The following is a 19,969-nucleotide window of genomic DNA, read 5'->3' on the forward strand; positions in this document are numbered from 1 at the left end:
TAAATTTAAATTCAATTTGTACAACGAAGCACAAATATTCAGAAACAAAGGAGAAAAGACAACAAAGAATGCAGGCCAGTCATTGTGATTCATCTCTGTCATTGTTGCATCCAGTTACACAGGCATTGGATGTGCCAGAAAAGAAGTAAATACCATATGCAATACTCAAAGAGATATCTATATAATCCCTGAGCAACATGACAGAACAAGTACTTTAAATTGATGGGGCTCCAAAGAACAACCTGGCTTGCCTCCCGAATAGAAACTAGATATTATGATTGACTGTGAACTATGAGAAGAGGAAGACCCAGGTCAAATTAGACATAACAAGATATCATTAGAAGCCATATTTAGAACTATTTGTTTTCTTTATTATAGGATTGCTCATTCTCCCATCATATTTAACAAGGCTGATAGAGGTATTTATTGGAAAACATAAAAACTACTTACCGATGTTTTTTTTAAACACATTAAAACTGACATTTGTGCACGCTGCTTCAAATATGCATGTTGAAAATCTGTAAAAAAAAAAAAAAAACTTTCTACAAGCTGTCCATAAAACACCATCTCTTGGAAGTCATTGTAATGTTAGGTAGGAATTGATGTTTACCGATCACATCAAGGGGAACAAGAGACTTGACCTTTTAAAATTTGACAAGTGTGAATGTTGTAAACACAGAGGATTTGCCCCGTCCTGAAGCTGCTGTGCGGAAATTATAAAACAGCCGCATGCTTATTGTTGTGGCATTAAATCACTTTGTTCCAAGCTCAAGCAAAGGAAGTAATCATAAATGGTTATCAACAAAAACGTGTGTGTGTGCTTCACAATATCATGTCAGAACTGACTGAAAATTATTTTTCTGACTGCCTATTTTAAACAGCCTATCCATGATTCAACAGGTCATCCCTGCGGTCCTAATCCTCTCATTCCTAATTTATATACTGTCTTTTCCTTTATGAGATGTAGTCATTACATCCACCAGTTTCCCCCTCACTGAGTTGTTAAAACACCAGCTGGGTGCTTTAGTGAAGAGCTTTGAATGCCTAAGCAGAAGCAACCTTCCTCTCTGCACGTATAAATATTTCAGGGACAGATGGGCAGAATAAATTGACAGTAAAATTGACATTAGATCTGCCTTCTAATTTCCAGGGAAAGAAGAGGTAGAGGCTGTAGTTGAGAAGATGATGAGGACTTATGAGGGGATAAAAATCTAAACTCCTCTGTCTAAGCAGAAAATATAACTTGCTGAACCTGTCAGGTGTGGAAAATATGTTCTTAATTTTATTTGCACACAGGTCTGCAGGTTCTTCTGCTGTGGTTTTTTAAAGTTTAGACTTCCAAACAACATTGAACAACATCAGTAAGGCGTACTGTCACCATGACTGTAACACTGTGCATATAGCTAACCTGAAGTGCCATATGGTTGTTGCACAGAGCCATCTGGGAAGTTGTTTGAGGAAAGCGGTAAAGGACAGGTACTTTCAAAGAGTGCTTGGCAGGTTACCGGATAAACCACCTGTCTACAACCTTCTTCCATGACTGAATCTTAACAATGTAGCTCACATCAACGGAGGATGACAAGTTGATCCAGATTGGATGCATATTGGCTTAAAAAAAATTTTAACATGAGGATATTGTCAGAATTTTGAAGATTAACTGTTAGAACCAAGTTGTTTTTATAAGCATTCATACAGAGCTGATTTTCCAAGTTTTGCGACTTACAAAAATTGGGGAGTTATATAATTTGTATATAACTCATTAATATACAAATACACCTCAAATGGGAAATAACTGTGAGCTTAAATAATTAGAAAGAAATAAGTATGTGATACATCAGAAAAATAGAACTTTGTATTTGGTACAGAAATCTATGTTTTCATTTCCGGAGGCCAGATGTTTCCTGTAGTCCTGGATCAGGTTTTCACATGATGCAGCAGAAGATGTGTACATCTATTGGATCACTATTTCTTTCAATAAAATCCAAATTATTTATGATGTAAAAAGCATAAAACATAATTTTCTGGATTTTTCTTAGATTCTGTTTGTCATTGTATTGTTGTAACCGGAATGATATTTTCTCAATTCAATTTAAGCCCGGTAAAACTCGACAAACTGGCAGTTTATCAAATACTTATTTTTCCCCACTGAATATATATTCTCTCTAATGCTAACTTACATTGACTTTGCATTAAAGTAATGGCCAGTGGTATATTTCCTTCACCATAAACTGCACTTTAATATTGAAAAAGTTGTTTTATGAAGTTCTCATTCCTATTGCAGAATTATACAAGAATACTTAGCATTTGAAATGCTTAAATTATTATATAAAACATTTCTTATGATCTGTTTTTATCTATGACACCAGGCAACATGAGTATCTTGCAATGATCAGCAGCCACATTCTGCATTAGGGAATTAATGAGCAAAACTGTTTGATTTTGATCCAACATGAAATTGTGGGCATAGCTAGCATTGTTATGAAGTTTTGAAATTTTTGTTAAATTTTCTGCCTAAATCATTTTTACTCCAAGGCTGCAGAGTCTTCTGTTGTAGTGTCCACTGTCGTTTCTGCCTTAAGGGACAATCTTCCTCGGTTATTCAGTGCATCAAGCTCTGGCTCACAGTGCAATACTTTGTAAAATATTGGATGCATTGTAGTGGTATTGAGTTCATACACTGAGTTTTCCCACAGATTGAATTGTTGTGATTTTTCTGCTCTTGTGACATTATTCCGACTACCAGCAGCAGGTGAGAAAAGGGACGATTTTTATTTGTAGGAGAAAATGTCTTCCATTTACTTTTCAGAAATTTAGCCTCAGGCTAGCTCTAATTTTCTGTGTAAATGTTGGTTTAGCACATATTAAATTACAGAATGATTGCTTTGTTTTTACGACTCTTAAATTAATTTAAAGCTGAAGTTATTTATTTTCTTACAAAGCAAGCTTGGTAGAAACATTCACAGTATTGTTGTTTACTATGATTCACATCAATGAATTTATATTCATAATTTCCATCACTTTAATCCATTACGTCAGGTCATTTGCTTTCCTATGCTCACTTTTAACTTTCCTTTGCTAGAGCACTGAAAACAACAGAAAAACACCAAAACTAAAGAGTTTGGTATCTATTTCTACCGCTTGCGCTTATTTTAAGAAAAACAATGAACTACAGTAAAATGATGTATTCCATCAGACATACAGTGCTAAGTCTCTGCCATGACTCTGTTCTCCATTCCTTCATCCTCTTCTCAGTCAACATGATGGCTTGTGTCCAGTCAGTGGGCAGTCTTGGTGTAATTTGGCCCAGAGGGGCTTCTGGCAGTAGGTGAGGGGATAAAGGGAGCAGGGATAGTGGGGTTTGGAGAAAAGCAGGCTTAGTGTGGGGCCCTCGATGGAGTGGCCAGTGAGCACATAGGAAAAGCATTAAATAAACATTAATGGAACTAGGTTACAGGAGACTTATTAGCCAGGCTTTTTGGGCCCCCACTGTAGGGTTTTATGTCGCACTTTAATAACTCTCTCATGCACACAGGTAAACAAACCAGGTAATTTATTGCCATCCTCATAGGTGGCCAATGTGAACACAGTTTTTACTTTGCTGTGGCCCATAAATTGATTCTTCTCTGTTTTTTATCATGTGAATGAATAGTGTGTGGCTCCAAAAAGAAGACTACAAATCCGATTTGGATCCAGTTTTGATGTCATTTTGTGATGTTAAAAATTAGTGTGCCTAACCGTGGCTTAGTAATTTCAACATACCCTTTTGTGGCATGTCAAAAAGATAAATAGTAACTGATTAAAATGCAGTAAGGAGGACTCCGGGGCAGGACAAAAACCTAAATCTCAATTTTACAAGGACAGAAAGTTTATAGCAAGTAGAGAGAAAGACAAAGCAAAGCCCCGAATCTGAAAAAAAGATTTTATTACCTGACTATGTCTTATACAAATTCCTGAATGCCATTATTAATGCATTTCTTTGGAATTTAATTAGACAGATCAACATAAAGTAGAGCATATATGAAGTGATTTTTTTCAAGGACTTTGAAATATTTAAAATGATAATAATAATAATGAAAAACGTTTCATAATTGTTTTTTTTTTTTTGTTTAATTTCCAAAAAGGATCTTAGGACCCAAACCTTGTCTTATTGCAACAATTGGGGTTTCATCTCTCTTTCAGAACTGCTTCCTTACTTCAAACTATGATTCTTGCCACTTTTCTTTTGGCAATGGCTTTATTTTGTCATTCTTTGTAAATATCAAATTTGTGGTTGGCAAGAAGTGTAACAATGTCACTTGAGCTGTAAATTTCTGCAGCTCCTCCAGAGTCACCTCCTCTTTTGACTTTTATATGTAATTTGATTGAAATTGATTTTAATTAGAGCAATCAGAGTGAAAAGGTTTTGAATGCAAAATGCATGTCACACTTTGTCATTTTAATTTTTGAACCATGCATCATTTTTCGCTTCACAGCTAAGCGCTACTTTCCGTGTGTTACATACAATAGAAAATTAAAGCAGAGTGGCAGCTTTAAATCCTTATTAATGTTTCCTACATGGAGCCCCTTCAGGGCTGTTGTCTTTCTCTGCCTTGGTTGGGTTTAATGCAGGGCAAGCTGTCCTCCTGTGAGGACAACCCAAAGAGAAGAGCGAAGACTGACAAACAAGGTTGGGGGGCAACCAAAGACTGCCTAATGCCTTACCTCATGACTCGGCGTGTCCACTCCAAGCCCAATTGGTGTGAATGTGAGACCTGGTTCAGACAGAATACTTGTGAAAGTCCACTCTGAGCAGGAGAGAGGGGATTTGTTGTCTGAGAGTGAGAATTGAATGAAGAGAATATCAAGTGAGGGTATAGAAAGAGAATTATAATGAGTTTTTTTTTTTTTTTCCCTTTGAGACGGGTTGTAAAAACAGGCAAGTAAAAGAAACAAAAAGAAAACAAAGGATCCTATAGAAAAAAGGAAGAAAAGTGTAATTGACAACCGGACAGTTAAAGAATGTTAGCTTGACAGTTAGACCTTACATTTTCAGTGTGTATATATGTGTGTGAGTATGTTTGCTTTCTCATTCTGTTTTTGTATGCATGCTGGATGGCGGCTCCAGCGTGCAGGTTGTGTTGCTGCAGGATAGTGTGCGTCAGGCTCCATCAATATGACATGTCTTTGATGTGGAAATATGAAGAGCAAAAGCCCAGCCAGCTTCAGTCCAGTCCCCAGCGGGACACATCTACCACAGTGCATACGTGGGCATTTCAGGGAGTGAGAAGAGAAGGGGAGCAAATCGAGGAAAATAAAACCTCCAGTGAGCCATCAGCTACATCAGGCACTGCGAGTAATTAAGTAAAATTTAAGTTCGATAACACCTTCCCTGAAAAAAACCCCCCAAAAAACACAAGACAAGATTTTTTTTTTCTTTTTGATTTCTTGACATGATTATGATGATAATTTTCTGCACCCCCTTTTTCATATGTTTTTAAACTTTTTATTTATTTTTGTTTATGCTAACCTAATTTAGCAAAGTTTTATTTTTAAAGCCTCTATATTTCTGTGATGTGCTAGCTGCATTTTAGATTCTAAACAGTTATTTTTTTTTTCATTTACCCTTAAAAAAAATCACAACTCCAGTACTGCAAAACTCAAGAGTCCTTTTGATGTTGAAAAGATATGTTACTTTGGCGAAGTTTTACTTTCACACCCATCCGCTGGGGCTCTCTAGAAAAGACGAGGCGATTGAGGGAGGTGTACAAAGGAAGAGATAACAGAGGTCTGACAGGAGCAATGGGGGTAAATCACATCCAGGCAGACCTGGATATAGAGAGACAGAAGAATAAGTCCATTCTCTGCCCAATGTTCTGACTGTCCCAGTGTGACCTCACAAAAAAAAAAAAAAAATTCCAAATAATCTACACCTCCTCCACATGCGCAAAACTCCAAAAAATACTTCTGCAATTGTGTGTTTTTGGATCAATGTAATATGTTTTGCACATGACCTCATTGGTGAGTTTTCAGCTGGGGAAACAGAAAAATCCCAAATACAGCATTGATTATAAACTAGCAAAGCAGGACATGTTCGGAAAGCTGCTGTGGCCACGCAGTAATAGCAGACTGTTCAAACAGAACAATATCTTGATAACGGTTTGGCCCTGGTAATCGCAGGCCACATGCTGTCCCACCTGACCATGGATGTTGCCAAGGCGACTGTAAAAGAACACTAATTGCCTATAACGGCATCCAGACTCAGAAGCTGGACTTCGTAGGAGTAACAAGCATGCAGCAAAGTGTTGTCAAATGATGGCCTTTAATAATCGGTTGACAGCAACAGGATCAACTTAGAACAGATTACAGTGGAAAATACATAAGAGAGAACAAACACATTTAATTAGATGAATTTTGTATTAATATTTAATTTTAATTGTTGCTCTTTATTTTGCAGTCTTTTATTTTGCATGCGCATCCAGCAATTCTTCTGGCATAAACACTAACACTCCCCATAGACAAATACAGAGACTGATTTTACACTCCCTGTCACCAGGTGGCGCTGCAGGTATTGCACTTTACGTGCCCCAATTGAATCTGAAATTGAAAATATTTGTTTGCAACAGCCCTACTTCTCATACAGATTAGTTGGTGCTAACATTTTTTTTAATAAAACACCTGAACTATGTGTCAAAAAAAAATCATTTCATCATCACACTTTGCTGTCTTTAGCATTGTGTGCCTGCAGACTGTCCACCAGCTGAGCTGCACTGTACCCACACATGTGTGGTGTGCTACTGTATGTGTGCACTTTATGGTTATAAGTGCTCTTAGCTGTTCACCTCACTTAGGTTTGATGATTGTGGAGGCAGGATGAGTTTTGCTCTTGATGCAAGTGGTTGTTTATGAAGTTATGCTGTCTTTTTTTCCCCGTCCTTGCATGTGCGTGAGTTTCATATTCATCCTTCATGAAAAATATAGCCAGCACCAATAACAACTATCGGCATAAATGGGTAAAAAGCTGTAATTTCAGAATGACCAGTGGTAATGAAATTCCTTCTCAAGGTCTCCTTTTTTCCACGTTTGTGTCCTCTACATGTGTGTTCACGTAAATCTCATCCCGCTCAGGGTGGGAGTCTTGTAGTGCCCCAGTGCAGTCCCCATGAGGTCAATGGCTGCTGTGATAATGCTTAACTGATGCCGGCTGTCAATACTCATTCACTGGGAGAAAAGTCCTCCGCCTGTTCAGTAAATTACACAGTGCGACGTGAGCCTTGAGGTTCAAAACAACCTGACCCCACTGTTGTTGTGCGAAACAATAGAACAATGACTGCAATCAGCTTTTCCAGCAGCCATCTGTGTCATGCTGCTGCCTACAAAACACCTTTCCATTACTTCAGGGCTGCCGCTATTAGCTCTTCTTGTCATTGACTCCAAAGTGAGATGAAGACCCTCATTTTTCCATTTTTTTTTTCTTTCTTCTGCTGACCTTGACATAGGTGGGTCTTAAAAGTACTGTAAGGCAACACATGTGTGACATTTTTCTGCTATTGCTGGTTACTGTAGCAAGCTTTTATTGTTTTATGTTTGAGACGTTGCATTTTCTATTTTCTTTGACTCCTCCTTTCTCACGGCTTCTCCAAACATTCTCGGGAGCAGTACGAGAAGCTGTCCACCATGCACAAGAACATGCAGAAGCTGTACGAGAGCATCGGCAGCTACTTCGCATTCGACCCCCACTCAGTCAGCGTGGAGGATTTCTTCGGAGAGCTGGCCAACTTCCGCTTCCTCTTCATGGTGAGTTTAAAACGACGGCACATGTACTCCGTTGCTGTAAAGCAGACACACGGCGCCTAACAGCGGCCGCCACCCACTCATGCACATGCCTTTGCACTCGCTTGCTTGCACACATTGGGTGTTAGTGAAATGAGAGCTGTTTGCACATGCTCACATTTTCATCAAACTTTGCAGCAGGACCCCACAGATGGTGAAAAATTACAATGTTCTCATTGAAACTGAATGTTAAATTAGGATTACAATTAGAGGAGCATCCCAGTAAATTAGAATGGGATGAAGAACTTAATTTTTTCTCTAATATATTTCAGGATGTCACTCTCATAGACACACTGATAAATGAAACCCAGACTGAAGGGTGTGAACTGCAGAAATAAAAACTTGAAGTGTCACTGCATGTGTAGAGAATCTTCTTCTGAACTAAACTACTGAAATAAATTAGCATTCATTCTCATTTATTGACCTCTTTTTATGGATTTTATAAAGGAAATGCTAAAAACAAATCACATAACTAAGGCAGATTGAAGATTTGTAATTTTTTTTTATCAGTAGTGTTCACCTCTCATGTGTAGTAAATCTCTTGACCCTGGTGTAATAACAAAGACATTTTCTTACAAATTAAGATAACTTTAAGGCATCAACATTTCATCTCCTTTGTTATTTTTGTCATACTTGACAGACCATAACTTGAGTCTGAAATAGAGCATTGAAGATGATTTTGTCCCACTGCAATTCCAGAAGTCATCAATGTTTTTTTTTCTTTCACTTGAGAAACAATCATTTCAGCTTTCCAACTTCAAAATACAAGAAGGTTTTCATTCCAAAACAGTTCCACGCTTTGTATTCAGACTTTATATTTCTAATATGGTTCTTGTACGTTTTCTGAATGTGCTCAGGAAGAATGTAACAAGGGCCACCTGCTGTCATTTCCTTCCATATGCCATTTTTTCTGAATCAAATACCTTTTTATTTGCAGATAGCTTTCCAGTGCTACAACAGACTGTGACGTTTTGAATAGTGTCGCTTTTCTGTTTCTTGTAAAAGCCGACTAATATTCAGGTGCCGGTGGACACAAAAGCAACTTCAGTTTTTTTTCTTTTTCTCTGCACTTTATATACTTTAATCAAACGTATATAAAAGCCCTTTTCATCAATCCATTCTTCTCTCTTCTCTCACAGAAGTAGTGCAATGTCCCCAACATTTAAAAAATCATTTTATGTGCTGGTCTTTTAAATGGCAACAGTTCTAAAGACCTTGAATATGTTTAAGGTTTTATTAATGTTCACAATGGATTCAGAGATGTACGCAAAGCTTGAATTATCAATTTCAGAAGTGTTTGCTGTTGTTGGCTCTAGCACTGATTTGTTGTGTTAAAATCTTTACGCTAAGGTTAAGTTTAATGACTTTTCTGATATTGGGGGGAAAAAAACCTGCTTTTATGGCAAAGAAAAAGCTTTGTAATTTTTGACATTGGCTTAAAATTTCCAGACAGACTCTGATGTTGCTGGGTGTCTCAAATAAGTTAAACCAGGGGTGTCCGAAGTGCGGTCTCGGGGCCATTTGCGACCTATGAATGATTTTCTTCTGCCCTCAACAACAAATCTGCAATAAAACAAATCTGGTCTATCTCTACCTGATCCAGATAAATACTTCTTAAAAAATCTTTTTTGGCAAGATTTTCAACAGTCTTACAATAACAAAATATTAGGTGCACCAGAAAATATTCATCATTTATAAAACTGCTTTCTGTGTTAATCTCAATTTAAATTGAACAGAATGACCCAGATCCCTCTGTTGTTCCTGAACTTAGACTAAAACCTATTAAAAAGCTGGCCCACGATAACCCAAAAAATTAGAAAACGCTTTGCCTGGCTTTTAATAACACACTCACAAAAGACCCTTTACATGCTTTTGATCTACAATGTCCTTCTAAAAATGTCTGTTTCATTTATCTGAATAAAATCTTGCACATTTAGTTTATTTTTGAGCTGCTAAAATAAAAAAAACAAAACAGCACTTTCTCAGTTTAAATTGATGTTGAAGTTTCTTCGCTGTAAACAGCGATATTTGTGTTCAATCAGCTATGGTTTTTCTTAGGTTGTTCCTGAAATGAAACTTGGACAAAATCAGCTGTTTAAACTGGATAATAAGCCGCATAAAAGTTAACTTTATATTTGTTCATTTGCTGAAAGCTATAATTGGAAGTGTTTTCTGTCAGAATACAGTGAGTGGTGCATTATTACATTTTATATGTTCCTATACAAAAAATTTGACATTTTGTCAAAATTGGCTTTAAACAAGATCATTTAGATGCATTCATTTGAACTCAGGGAAAAATTAATAGTTCATTAACGCATCAACCAGGTGCAAATTGAATTAGTAACGATGGAAGTCATGTGAAAAGTAAAGTAAAAATCTCCTGTTTTTCTCAGCAGTCTTCTAAACATGTATTTACCTGTCTTTGCCTCTCTGCCATCTCTCTTTCCCACCTGGCACCTCCCCTAAAGCTCCAGGTGACAGGATGATGACATCCTGTCCAGACGGTGTTCTCTTTTTCTTTTCGCAACCCGTTAATGTAAATGGAAAGGTCCCCTTGTCTGAATCCCTCTCGTTTTCTTATTCTGATCCTCGTGTGAAACCCGCTTTCCATTCTCTCTGATCAAAGTGCACGAGTGCACAACGCAGCACTCCCTGAAGGATTCCAGAGTTGCATATCTGTAAAAGAGGCATCTACCCAAGAAAATAAATTATTCTCTCAAGCAAATAGCTGGATATGAATATTTTATTACCGTTTTCCTGCTATGGTTAAGGGGATAGAAGTAAGTGGGATATAGTGTAGTTAATATATTCATACAAAAACAATCCTTTAATCACCACATTCCTCAGATATTATTTATAGTTTTTGGCGCTTCAGCTTTACTGACAGAAAGGCTAATCCCATCTGCTTCCAGAGCACAAGGAATCAATGGTTGTTCCTATTTGAATGTTGTTTTTATTTTTCTTACCCTGTGAAACAACTAGGCTAACTCATTTTTTCCTCCAAAAAAGATCTTATGCTTTATTCATCTTTGACTTACATCGACTCCTTCTTGATTGTGACAAATGGCAAATCAAATAAATGTGATGACTTTTTGTCAGTGAACATGCTAGCTGGATTTAGCCTCTTGGAACACCTGGTGCGTCGCTGACATTTGTTTATTATTCTTTTCAAATACGGAGATATGAAGTTGTTTGACTCGGACAAAACATCCTCGCTAAGTTCCTTCTCTGTTGCACCGCCCTTTGTAACGCATTCACAGCACAAAGCATCTGCTGTATTAAAGAATTCCCTTGCAATACAGTCACCCTAAATTGCTTTTACTAAAAAGCGGAAGCTTAATGCACCCGACCGACATAAGGCATTTGAGCAAACGCATTGACAGACAGTTCTCACAGAACTGAATGTAACTGATAAGAGAATCCATTAACTCTATTTTATTTTTCATTCTCTGTCTCTCCCTCACCCCCACCTAGTTTTTTTCTTCCTTTTTTTTTTCTGAGCCCAATAAAATATCATTTGAGCCAGTATTTGAAGAGTTCAACAATTAATTTAATGCTACTGCCATACTTTGAAACAGAGTATGGGTGAAATGCAATAGCAGGGAGTGTTATATGTAATCCTGACCAGGAGCATAAGGATGGGGAGTTTTTCTTTTTCATTAATGAGTTATCAAAGCACAGCAGATGGGCTGGGATGAGCCAACAGTTTTCCTTGTTAATGAAGTGACTTTCTAGTATGACCAAATCACTCAGAGTGGATCCATAGAGTAACAGGATAGAACATTTCTGAGAAGGTTTTTAATATTTGTCGGTGCCATTTTCACCTTATTTGATATAATCCTTATTATATAAGAGGTGATCGCTGCTTTCAGACTCGGCTGATTCAGCATCGTGTTTATGTGATATATTTACTTACTGTACAGCGACTTTGGAGGTCACCCGTCAATATGTGAGTACATGTATACAGCAGCAGAAGCCTCCCAGTCTGTAACCTATAACTTCTTGAAACCATTTCTCCCCCACATCCTGGCACACGGTGCAGCAGATGGCTAATAAACACATTTGCTGCTTAAAGCCCAGGCGTTGTAGTGTTTGTAAAATTCAAATGGGATATAGTGATGGCACCCTCTCTGTGTGAGATCATTGGTGCAACCGAGCAGTTGGAAATACTTATTACGCCCTCACTGGACCGGCAAACTCATTTGCATGGGAAGGGAACCATGCTGCGGGAGACGTGTTGTGTTGCACAGGTCAAGGAGGAACAATACACACATTTTAGAAATTATAAAGACAACAGAGCCAGTCTGGGCATCATGGCCTTAGTAAAGAAGTGCCATGTTAGTATTTGGACAGCATTACTCACAGCTGAATGCCAAATGGAACACAATTTAACATTTCTCGTCTTTTTAAATTTACATAGCCAATATTTGATAATGATGCATGCATAAATATTTTTTTCTAAAAACTAGAAGGACTTGGAAATACATTTTTGCTGGATGCAGTCATATGTATTGTAGCTTTCACTCACACATGTCCAGGTTTTCAGGTCACAAGGTGTGTATAAAATGTAAGTTCTGCATGTGCTAAAATAGACTGTGACTGGAAAAAGGGAGGCAAAACCTTACAATTGCAAGATGACTACTCTACCCACACAGCTACAGTTGCCCCATATTAAAATCAAGAGCACAATTTAGTCAAACTTGACTGTTGATATATTTGTCTCCATTTGAATCAAGTTTGTTGAACTAAGGACACAACTATGAGTTTCTGGACTGGAGTTTAATACCCTCGGTGTCATACTGTGTCAGTTTTATTTGCACCAACAAAGCTATGCATCTCAATCAGAGTTCAATATTTTTTTCTGATCTCACCAGAGGAACCATTTTCTACATGCATGCTCTGTTTTCTGTGGCACAACAGATTCTCAAAGGGACAAACAACAAAATACAAATACCAAAGAAAAAAACCTTTCTTGTTTTCTCTTAAAATCACATCGGATGGTTTGGTTTAGTCCAGAATGCATTAGAGAACTAACTGGACATTAAGACAGTCCATTGAGAAATTTCTGAGCAGATATGCAAGATGTCAAATCAACCAATTTATTTATCAAGTCAAATTTCATTAGAATATTTTAATCTCGGACGTCCTCCTATAATAAATGGAGCTGTCAGGAAAATTGGGCGCGATACAATCAATGTTTGCCCGAAGGAAATTTCAATCTGTCACAGAGAACTGGAAAAGGGACACAAAATAAGCCACAGATGCAGAGCTTTGATAATTAGAGGTGTTGTTTGATTAGAGCTGCTAAATTATGTACCGTAATCATGTTTACAGTCAGAATAAATTGTTTAGAATACGTTTCGCCGACAGGACTTATGTACGTAATCTACATAATTTCTACCCCGATTTTATCCTGAAGCACTCCAGCAACGTTCATTTGGAAATGAGCTGAACCCTGTTGGTGGTTGGCTGTCAGAGCTGCTCATCATTTGGAGAAAATATGGAAGGTAAACGTTTTGTTGCTCAACTCTCATGCTGTTGAAAGCAGCGGTAGAGTGGATGCAATCAATATCCTGTGTAGGGGGCAGTGGTCTAATTTACACAGCCTTGATGTGGTGATTAAATACAAATTGATATGAGAGACATTGCTGACTTGCAGAAGTTTGAGACAAGTAATCACAGTTTCATAACACACATAATATTAATACGTTCTCTTTCTTCACTATCGTTTTGTTTATTTCCAGGATTTAAACTTCATATTTTTTTCATCACAATCACACTACCTCGCTCTTCTCTCTCTGTCTCTGCTGCCATCGCTGCCCTTGTCATCCATCAAGGAGGCGGTGACAACGAGGGCCCGTGTCCTTGGACATGTAGAAAAGCCCTGCTATTGACTGGCATGATGAGCCGCTCTTTCCTTGTTCCTTTCCCGCAATCCCCATAATCCCTCTGTCTTAGCTGCCAACACGGCGCACTCATCAGGACCACAGGGGCAGTGGATGGGGGGCCTGCTGTCGCCACATATTATATCACTGCTCAGAGAGGGTTATGCCTTCGCTTAAAGCTGCCCACATGGATGCATACGGCAGGGGGAACACCACAGATGAGCTGAAGCATAAAGATGTAAATGGACTCCAACCTTAGCGCACATAATCGTATGGATTTACAAACATGAAGTATGACCTCCCACACATGGAACCTTTACTGCACCACAGGCGTAGCATGCAACAGCATTTTGTTGTCTCCAAAGGTCATACAGTTGCATCTTATTCTCTCCTTGCAGCAGAACAAACTGACAGATTTGTACAGTGCTGAAGACATACGGTTTATTATCTCTATCTTGGGTTCCTTTCTGGCATTACAGCTGGTGACCGCGGAGTAGATGGATGCTTTCTGAATGTTGGGCTCTCTACACGACTGCCACATGTTGCTTTCTCAATTAAATGTCTTTCCAGTGTTGTCTGAAGAATTATGCCTGCATTATGATGTGCAGAGATTTGAAAAAGCATTCAATTTGAACCTTTTCATTTTTGTCACATTAGAGCCACAAAATCCAATGTATTTTAATTGGATTTTATGTTATTGACAAATTGAATGAGCATAATTATCAAGTTTATACCTGTTTTTTGATTTATCTCTGGGCTCGGTGTACTGCCTATTAGCGTCAAGAAAAATGAATGATGCACATGGACATGCCAATAGCTTTTTGAGTAGCATGCTGCCTAGTGTTTACTGCCTACTTTATGCAGTATGCCTATATGTTAACTAATTCTTGAGAGTGCCAAGGTTTTTGATGCTCTGTGTCTGTATTATGTTCAGTGGCACTTTTTACTATTATTAAAAGAAAAGTTGTGGAACTTTTGCTGGCAAATTTATTAAACTACAGCCATAGCTATATTGCTAAAATAGTAAAAAAGTCAAGCAACATTCTTTCATGAAAAACTTGATGACTTGTTGACTTGTTAAATAGGGATTTTTTGTTCATATATATCACATGAGATATCTATGAAATAATTTGTGTTATGTGATAAAATGCATCAAATCCAAAGGCTATGAATACTTTTTGAAAGCACTGGTTATGTGTGAATGTCCTCATTTATGTAGGTTTGGCATTAAATCAGCTGTGGGACTGAAATCATGTACTGAAACCTCACTGATAGATAGGCTTATAATAAAAAAAAGGCCTATACACAGCAACAGATGCATTGTTTATTCAAGACGCTTATCTCTATCAAGCCAGTTACTGAATAAGAATTTGCTGATGGCATTCTGCTGCTCCTGTACACTATACAGTGTAGAAGATGATAAAAGAGTGAAGGTGGCAGAGCAACATTCTGATTTTATCTGTTTCTGTGTGTGTGTGTGTGTGTGTGTGTGTGTGTGCCTCATCAGGAAGCCATGAAGGAGAACCACAAGAAGAGGGAGATGGAGGAGAAGATCAAGAGAGCCAAGCTGGCGAAGGAGAAAGCTGAGCGAGAGAAGCAGGAGCGTCAGCAGAAGAAGAAGCAGCTGATTGACATGAACAAAGGTACGCTGCTTCTCTCCATGCTGCTGCCGAGACGGGGAGTTCAGGGGACAAGAAGCACAAGGGTGGAGAGAGGGTTTCATGGAAATTTGCTGCACACAGATTTGAACTCAGCCGCTGATACTAATGTAGAGAAGCAGGGGGAGGGAGTCCTTTATTTCAGTTTATTTTCAACTCTCATGTTTACAGTGCTTCCATAGCTCAGTCAGCGCTTCCAGATAAAAGAGAGGTTATGCTAGAATTGGTATTTTCTACTTGTCCACATTCTGTAGACAAAAAACATTCTCCCCCTGCTGCATCTAAAAATTGAGCACATTTTATTCAGTCATGCTTCCAGCTATTGGAAAGAAGTCACAAATAAACTCAAATATGTTGTTTGCTTACAGAGACACATGCTGGAAAATACGGGCTGCATGTAAAGATAGGAAATTAAGGCCCGCTTTATCGACTAAACCGAAGATTGCTGTGTAGATGGCAATCTCAACATGATCATTATGGCTCTGGTAGTTTACCATTCATTACATGGAAGCAATATAAGGAAAACAATAGCATAACAGTTTCCAGAAAGGCTGTAATGACTCCTCTGTCCTGCAGCAACGGCAGCGTGTCGTGTATTGATCAGTGTGAGCTGCTATTGTTTTGCACGTGGAGGAAAAAATACAGTGACAGCGGCTGATGCTTGTGTCTAGTTAAAGCAATGACACTGAAGGAATTTCAAGCCTGGGAGGCCTTACAGGCAGTCAGTGCACTCTTTTGTCCATTATTTATTCATATTTTTTGACTAACAGAGTGGGATTTCCACAGTAGTTTCTAAATGTCAGTGCTAGCCAAGGACCTCTCCATCGTCCAACCTCATTGGGAAATATGACAAGACGGTCTCCAGCACGCCACAGACTCTCCAAGATAATTGATGCATGCTACAGTTCTTCTCTCACTTTTTTTTTTTTTTTTTTTTTGTTCCCTGAGCAGAGACCTCTTTGAAAGCTCTACTTTCAATAATCCAACATGGCTGAGCTGAAGGAGGCTGTCTGCCCCCTCTCTCTCTGTGTCTGGCAAACCAGATGGAGAAGGATGGAGAAGTGGTGCGATATTAAATATTTCTGCCAGAGCAGATTTTGATCTTGGTTTCTGAATGCCATAATATGACATTCAGAATGAATAAAACATGAGGATGACATGGGCAGCGTTGCCTGCAGCCTCCGAGATAGTGGGGGATTGTGCTGCGCACCGACACCTAGATTACTGGACTGTCTCGATGACGGTGACCTTGGAAAATTATGGAAAACTGGCTTTCTTATCCAAGATGCACTCGGCATGACCAGCTTTTCTGCTGTCAAGGTTCTTACCTGGATGTTTTTTTTTATGAAACCTAGAATAATTTAATGTATTTTTACTTATTTCTAATGCGGAAGGCAATTTAACAAAAGCAGCGCTCTGTTAATGTGTCTGAGGAGTATAGAATTTAAGCTCCAACCAGAAACAAGTGGAAGTGTGTTCAATTTATTTGTTTGTCCTCACGCCTTCAGTTTCCTTTTGTTTGGAAGACGTGAAAAGTGGCTCTCCTAGATGTACTAACCCTCAGATTTATGAGACCAGGTTTATGAGATGCAATAACATCGCAACAAGGAGGAAAAATTAGCTTTTCCAATGTTAATTAATCACATATCCTTTACCTTGAAAATACCAAAATATCAGTGCGGGGAAAGATATGAAAAATTAAATGAGATGCAGCGACCTGGTTGTGAACAGAGTGCATCTTTAGACTAATTCTGGGTTGAGATATACGAGAAATTATTATCAGTGTAAGTTTTTGGATACACTCACCCTGCGTCTTGTTGTTACCACAGAGTGAGTAAAGTGCAAATCATCTGGGCTGTGTGATTGATAGGGATTGATTGATCAGTGTGGGGCCTTGTACACATTTAGTTGTGCTTGTGGCAGTTTAATAAACTTTTTTCCATCTTACCAAAACAGGCTAAGCTATTTATGCCTTAGTCTTGTTTGGCCTTCTCTGCGCTGACTGTATTGTAGGCTTACTAAATGAATCACAGAAGTCCAAACAGACCCTATTATCAAGCAAAATAATTTCAGTCCCACCCTACCCAGGACAAAAATCTAAACTGTACCTTGCCTGCAGCCTCAGACATTTCAGGGATTGTGTTGTGCACCAACAGAGGGTACTGGTCTATCTTAATAATGGTGAACTTGAAAATATGGAATATCTACTTTCCTAATGCAAGGTGTGCACAGCGCTCCCAGCTTTTCCTCTGTCAAGGTCGTTACCTGCATTATTTTATTTTTTTTAAACCTTGACATTTTTTCTGTTCCTTCAGTTGTTTTTCTTTGTGGAAAGCAATCTAAGGAAGGACAAAGGTATGCAGGGCTCCGTTAATGCGTCTGATGAATGGGAATGTAAGCTCCAGCCAGAAGAAGGGTGGAGGTGAAAGCAGCTCGGTGGTTTGCGCTCGTGCCCTGCGTCTCAGTTTCCTTTTAAGCTGTTTGGTTTGAAAATATGTAGCAGGAAATTTAATGTTTTCTTGTTGCGCATCTTTCTTCTCTGCGCCTCCTCTCCTCCCTGTTTGACAGCCTTGGCTTGAGACTCTCGGCTCTTGTCTCCCTGCCTGCTCTAAAATTCTACATGTGCTTCACATATTCGAAGAGTTTGTTATTTGAGGTGATTTTTCTATCAATATTTCATGCAGAGCATCACTCTTGTTTTCCATGATGGTTTGGGAAAACACAAAAGTGAGTAACACAAAGAGACTCGTGTAATTCCTTTCACCATTAATTAATCATGGCTGAGCATTTTTGACATTAATTTTAAATTCTGGGGGTTAAAAGGCTAAATGAAATCCTGAAATAGATAGTTTAGACACCTGCTCTTAGACATCAGACTGATAGAAATTGAGTAGGACCCGCTATGTTTGCTGTGTTTTTGGATGCATAAGCTGAGCAGATGGGGTAAACATATGCCTATTGTGTTATGAGAATTAAGCACAGGTCAGTGTCTTATCTATTTTAGGGATTTACTGGTTTGCTCATTTTGTGGCTTAAAGGACTGCTTGATGGATAATAGTATTTTGTTTAAAGCAATTTCAAGAGTCTATTTTTGAGAAGGGATAGATTTTATGTCATTTCACAAATTGCAACCTAATCCTCTTTCCTCGCAAATGATTAACAATGAAATGCATTTTTAATGAGAGTTTAATTCATTTAGCTTTTTGCCATGATGGCACCAGGATGGAGGAAAGAGGAGAGGGGGAGCAGATAAACGCTTTTAGGAAAGTGGTGATATATATTAAAAAAAAAAAAAAAAACTTGAAATGAAGTCCTCTCTTTGTATCACTTTTCCAACAAAGTGACAGATAGATAAGAGAAGTGTATCACTAAACACTCCTCTCAGTTAAGTATTTGAAATCTTAATGTATGAAATATCTTATAAAATCATTACTCAGTCACTCAATTTGTTTTAATTTGGTCTAAGTGGATTCTCTTGAACTGACCAGCTGTTCAACATTTACAGAACCACTTTAGATCAGTGGAAGTGACTGTTGAGCTCTGCAGAATATGAACTCAAGCTAATGCCTGTGTCTATTACAGGCTAAGAGCAGGATATTTTTACTGCAAGGAAATAAAATGAAACAATGTCAGCAGCAGGAAGCTGGGCTCTGCACAGAGCTGCAGCCTGGTGGAGGACTTGAACTTTCCTTCTCTAAAGGCATCAGAGTGAAGAGAAGCAGGCCCCTCTGGTCGCCAGCATGGCTGGCATCACCAGGGTCAGCCCCCCCGTCTGGGGCGAGTGTCTGAACCCGCATGTCATCTGCGTATTCCCAGTCAAATTCACTAAGCTCTGAAAAGACCCGGAAAGCCTGCACTCTTTTTGAGCACAATGTGGTCTGGCATAAAGCACATATGAACGACAACAAAAAAAAAACTAAGGAAATAAATAGATGCCAGTTGACCATTATGCTTCAGCCAGGTACCAGGAAGACTACTAAAACTGCCATATTTAAAGACATAAGTTTATCATTTTTATCTAGTTTTAGCTTTAAAGAGCTGCAGGTGGCAAAGGTAAACAATTTTATTTAGATTGTGTCTGTGTGTGAAAGGTCGTCGCCCTGCTTAAAGATGAACTTTAACCCCGCAACTTGTAGGTTTTCTTCTTGTATTCAGCTCCTTTCTGCTGAAGTATCTCAAACATCTTTTTTTTATTAGGACAGTGTGCTTACTGTGATGTGTAGCCAGTTTTCTCCCACAGTTAGGGTCAAAAAGATGTTTTTATTTGACCGGAGCACCTTCCTCAATTTTTCCATAAAATTATTATTATTTTTTTTAAATACAAGACTAAAAGTTGTTGATTTTCTCACTTGATTTGTGGATATTTTATTGGGTTACCATGAGCCATTTGGCTTCTTCAAACATTAATTTTTATTTTTGCCAGACTTGTTGATTTGAGTGAAAAGTAATTTCTTGTGTTATGTTCCTATAAAATACATGGACTTTTGTGGTTGTCATGTGACAAAGTGTAAAAAAGCGGGAAAGAAGATTTTCAGAGGGAAAACATTACACAGTTGACTTTTTTTTTTAACCCCCTAAGCATCCTCAGCTGTTTCACTAAAACCTTAAACATACAAA

At 38.4% G+C, this 19,969-nt stretch overlaps 1 protein-coding gene across 6 annotated transcripts in view; it reads left to right on the forward strand.

The window, feature by feature from the left end:
• The window catches only part of LOC129360704 (protein diaphanous homolog 2-like), a 433,378-nt gene that overhangs the window by 336,497 nt on the left and 76,912 nt on the right, over positions 1 to 19,969 (forward strand). For all 6 annotated transcript variants that reach the window (XM_055031073.1, XM_055031078.1, XM_055031077.1 and 3 more), the window contains 2 exons: positions 7,608 to 7,773; positions 15,202 to 15,337. In XM_055031073.1, coding sequence (XP_054887048.1) covers positions 7,608 to 7,773; positions 15,202 to 15,337 — 302 coding nt within the window. The remainder of the gene's footprint in view (positions 1 to 7,607; positions 7,774 to 15,201; positions 15,338 to 19,969) is intronic.

The sequence above is a fragment of the Poeciliopsis prolifica genome, unplaced genomic scaffold (assembly GCF_027474105.1).
Source record: "Poeciliopsis prolifica strain line A6 unplaced genomic scaffold, Auburn_PproV2 SCAFFOLD006, whole genome shotgun sequence".
Taxonomy (NCBI): domain Eukaryota; kingdom Metazoa; phylum Chordata; class Actinopteri; order Cyprinodontiformes; family Poeciliidae; genus Poeciliopsis; species Poeciliopsis prolifica.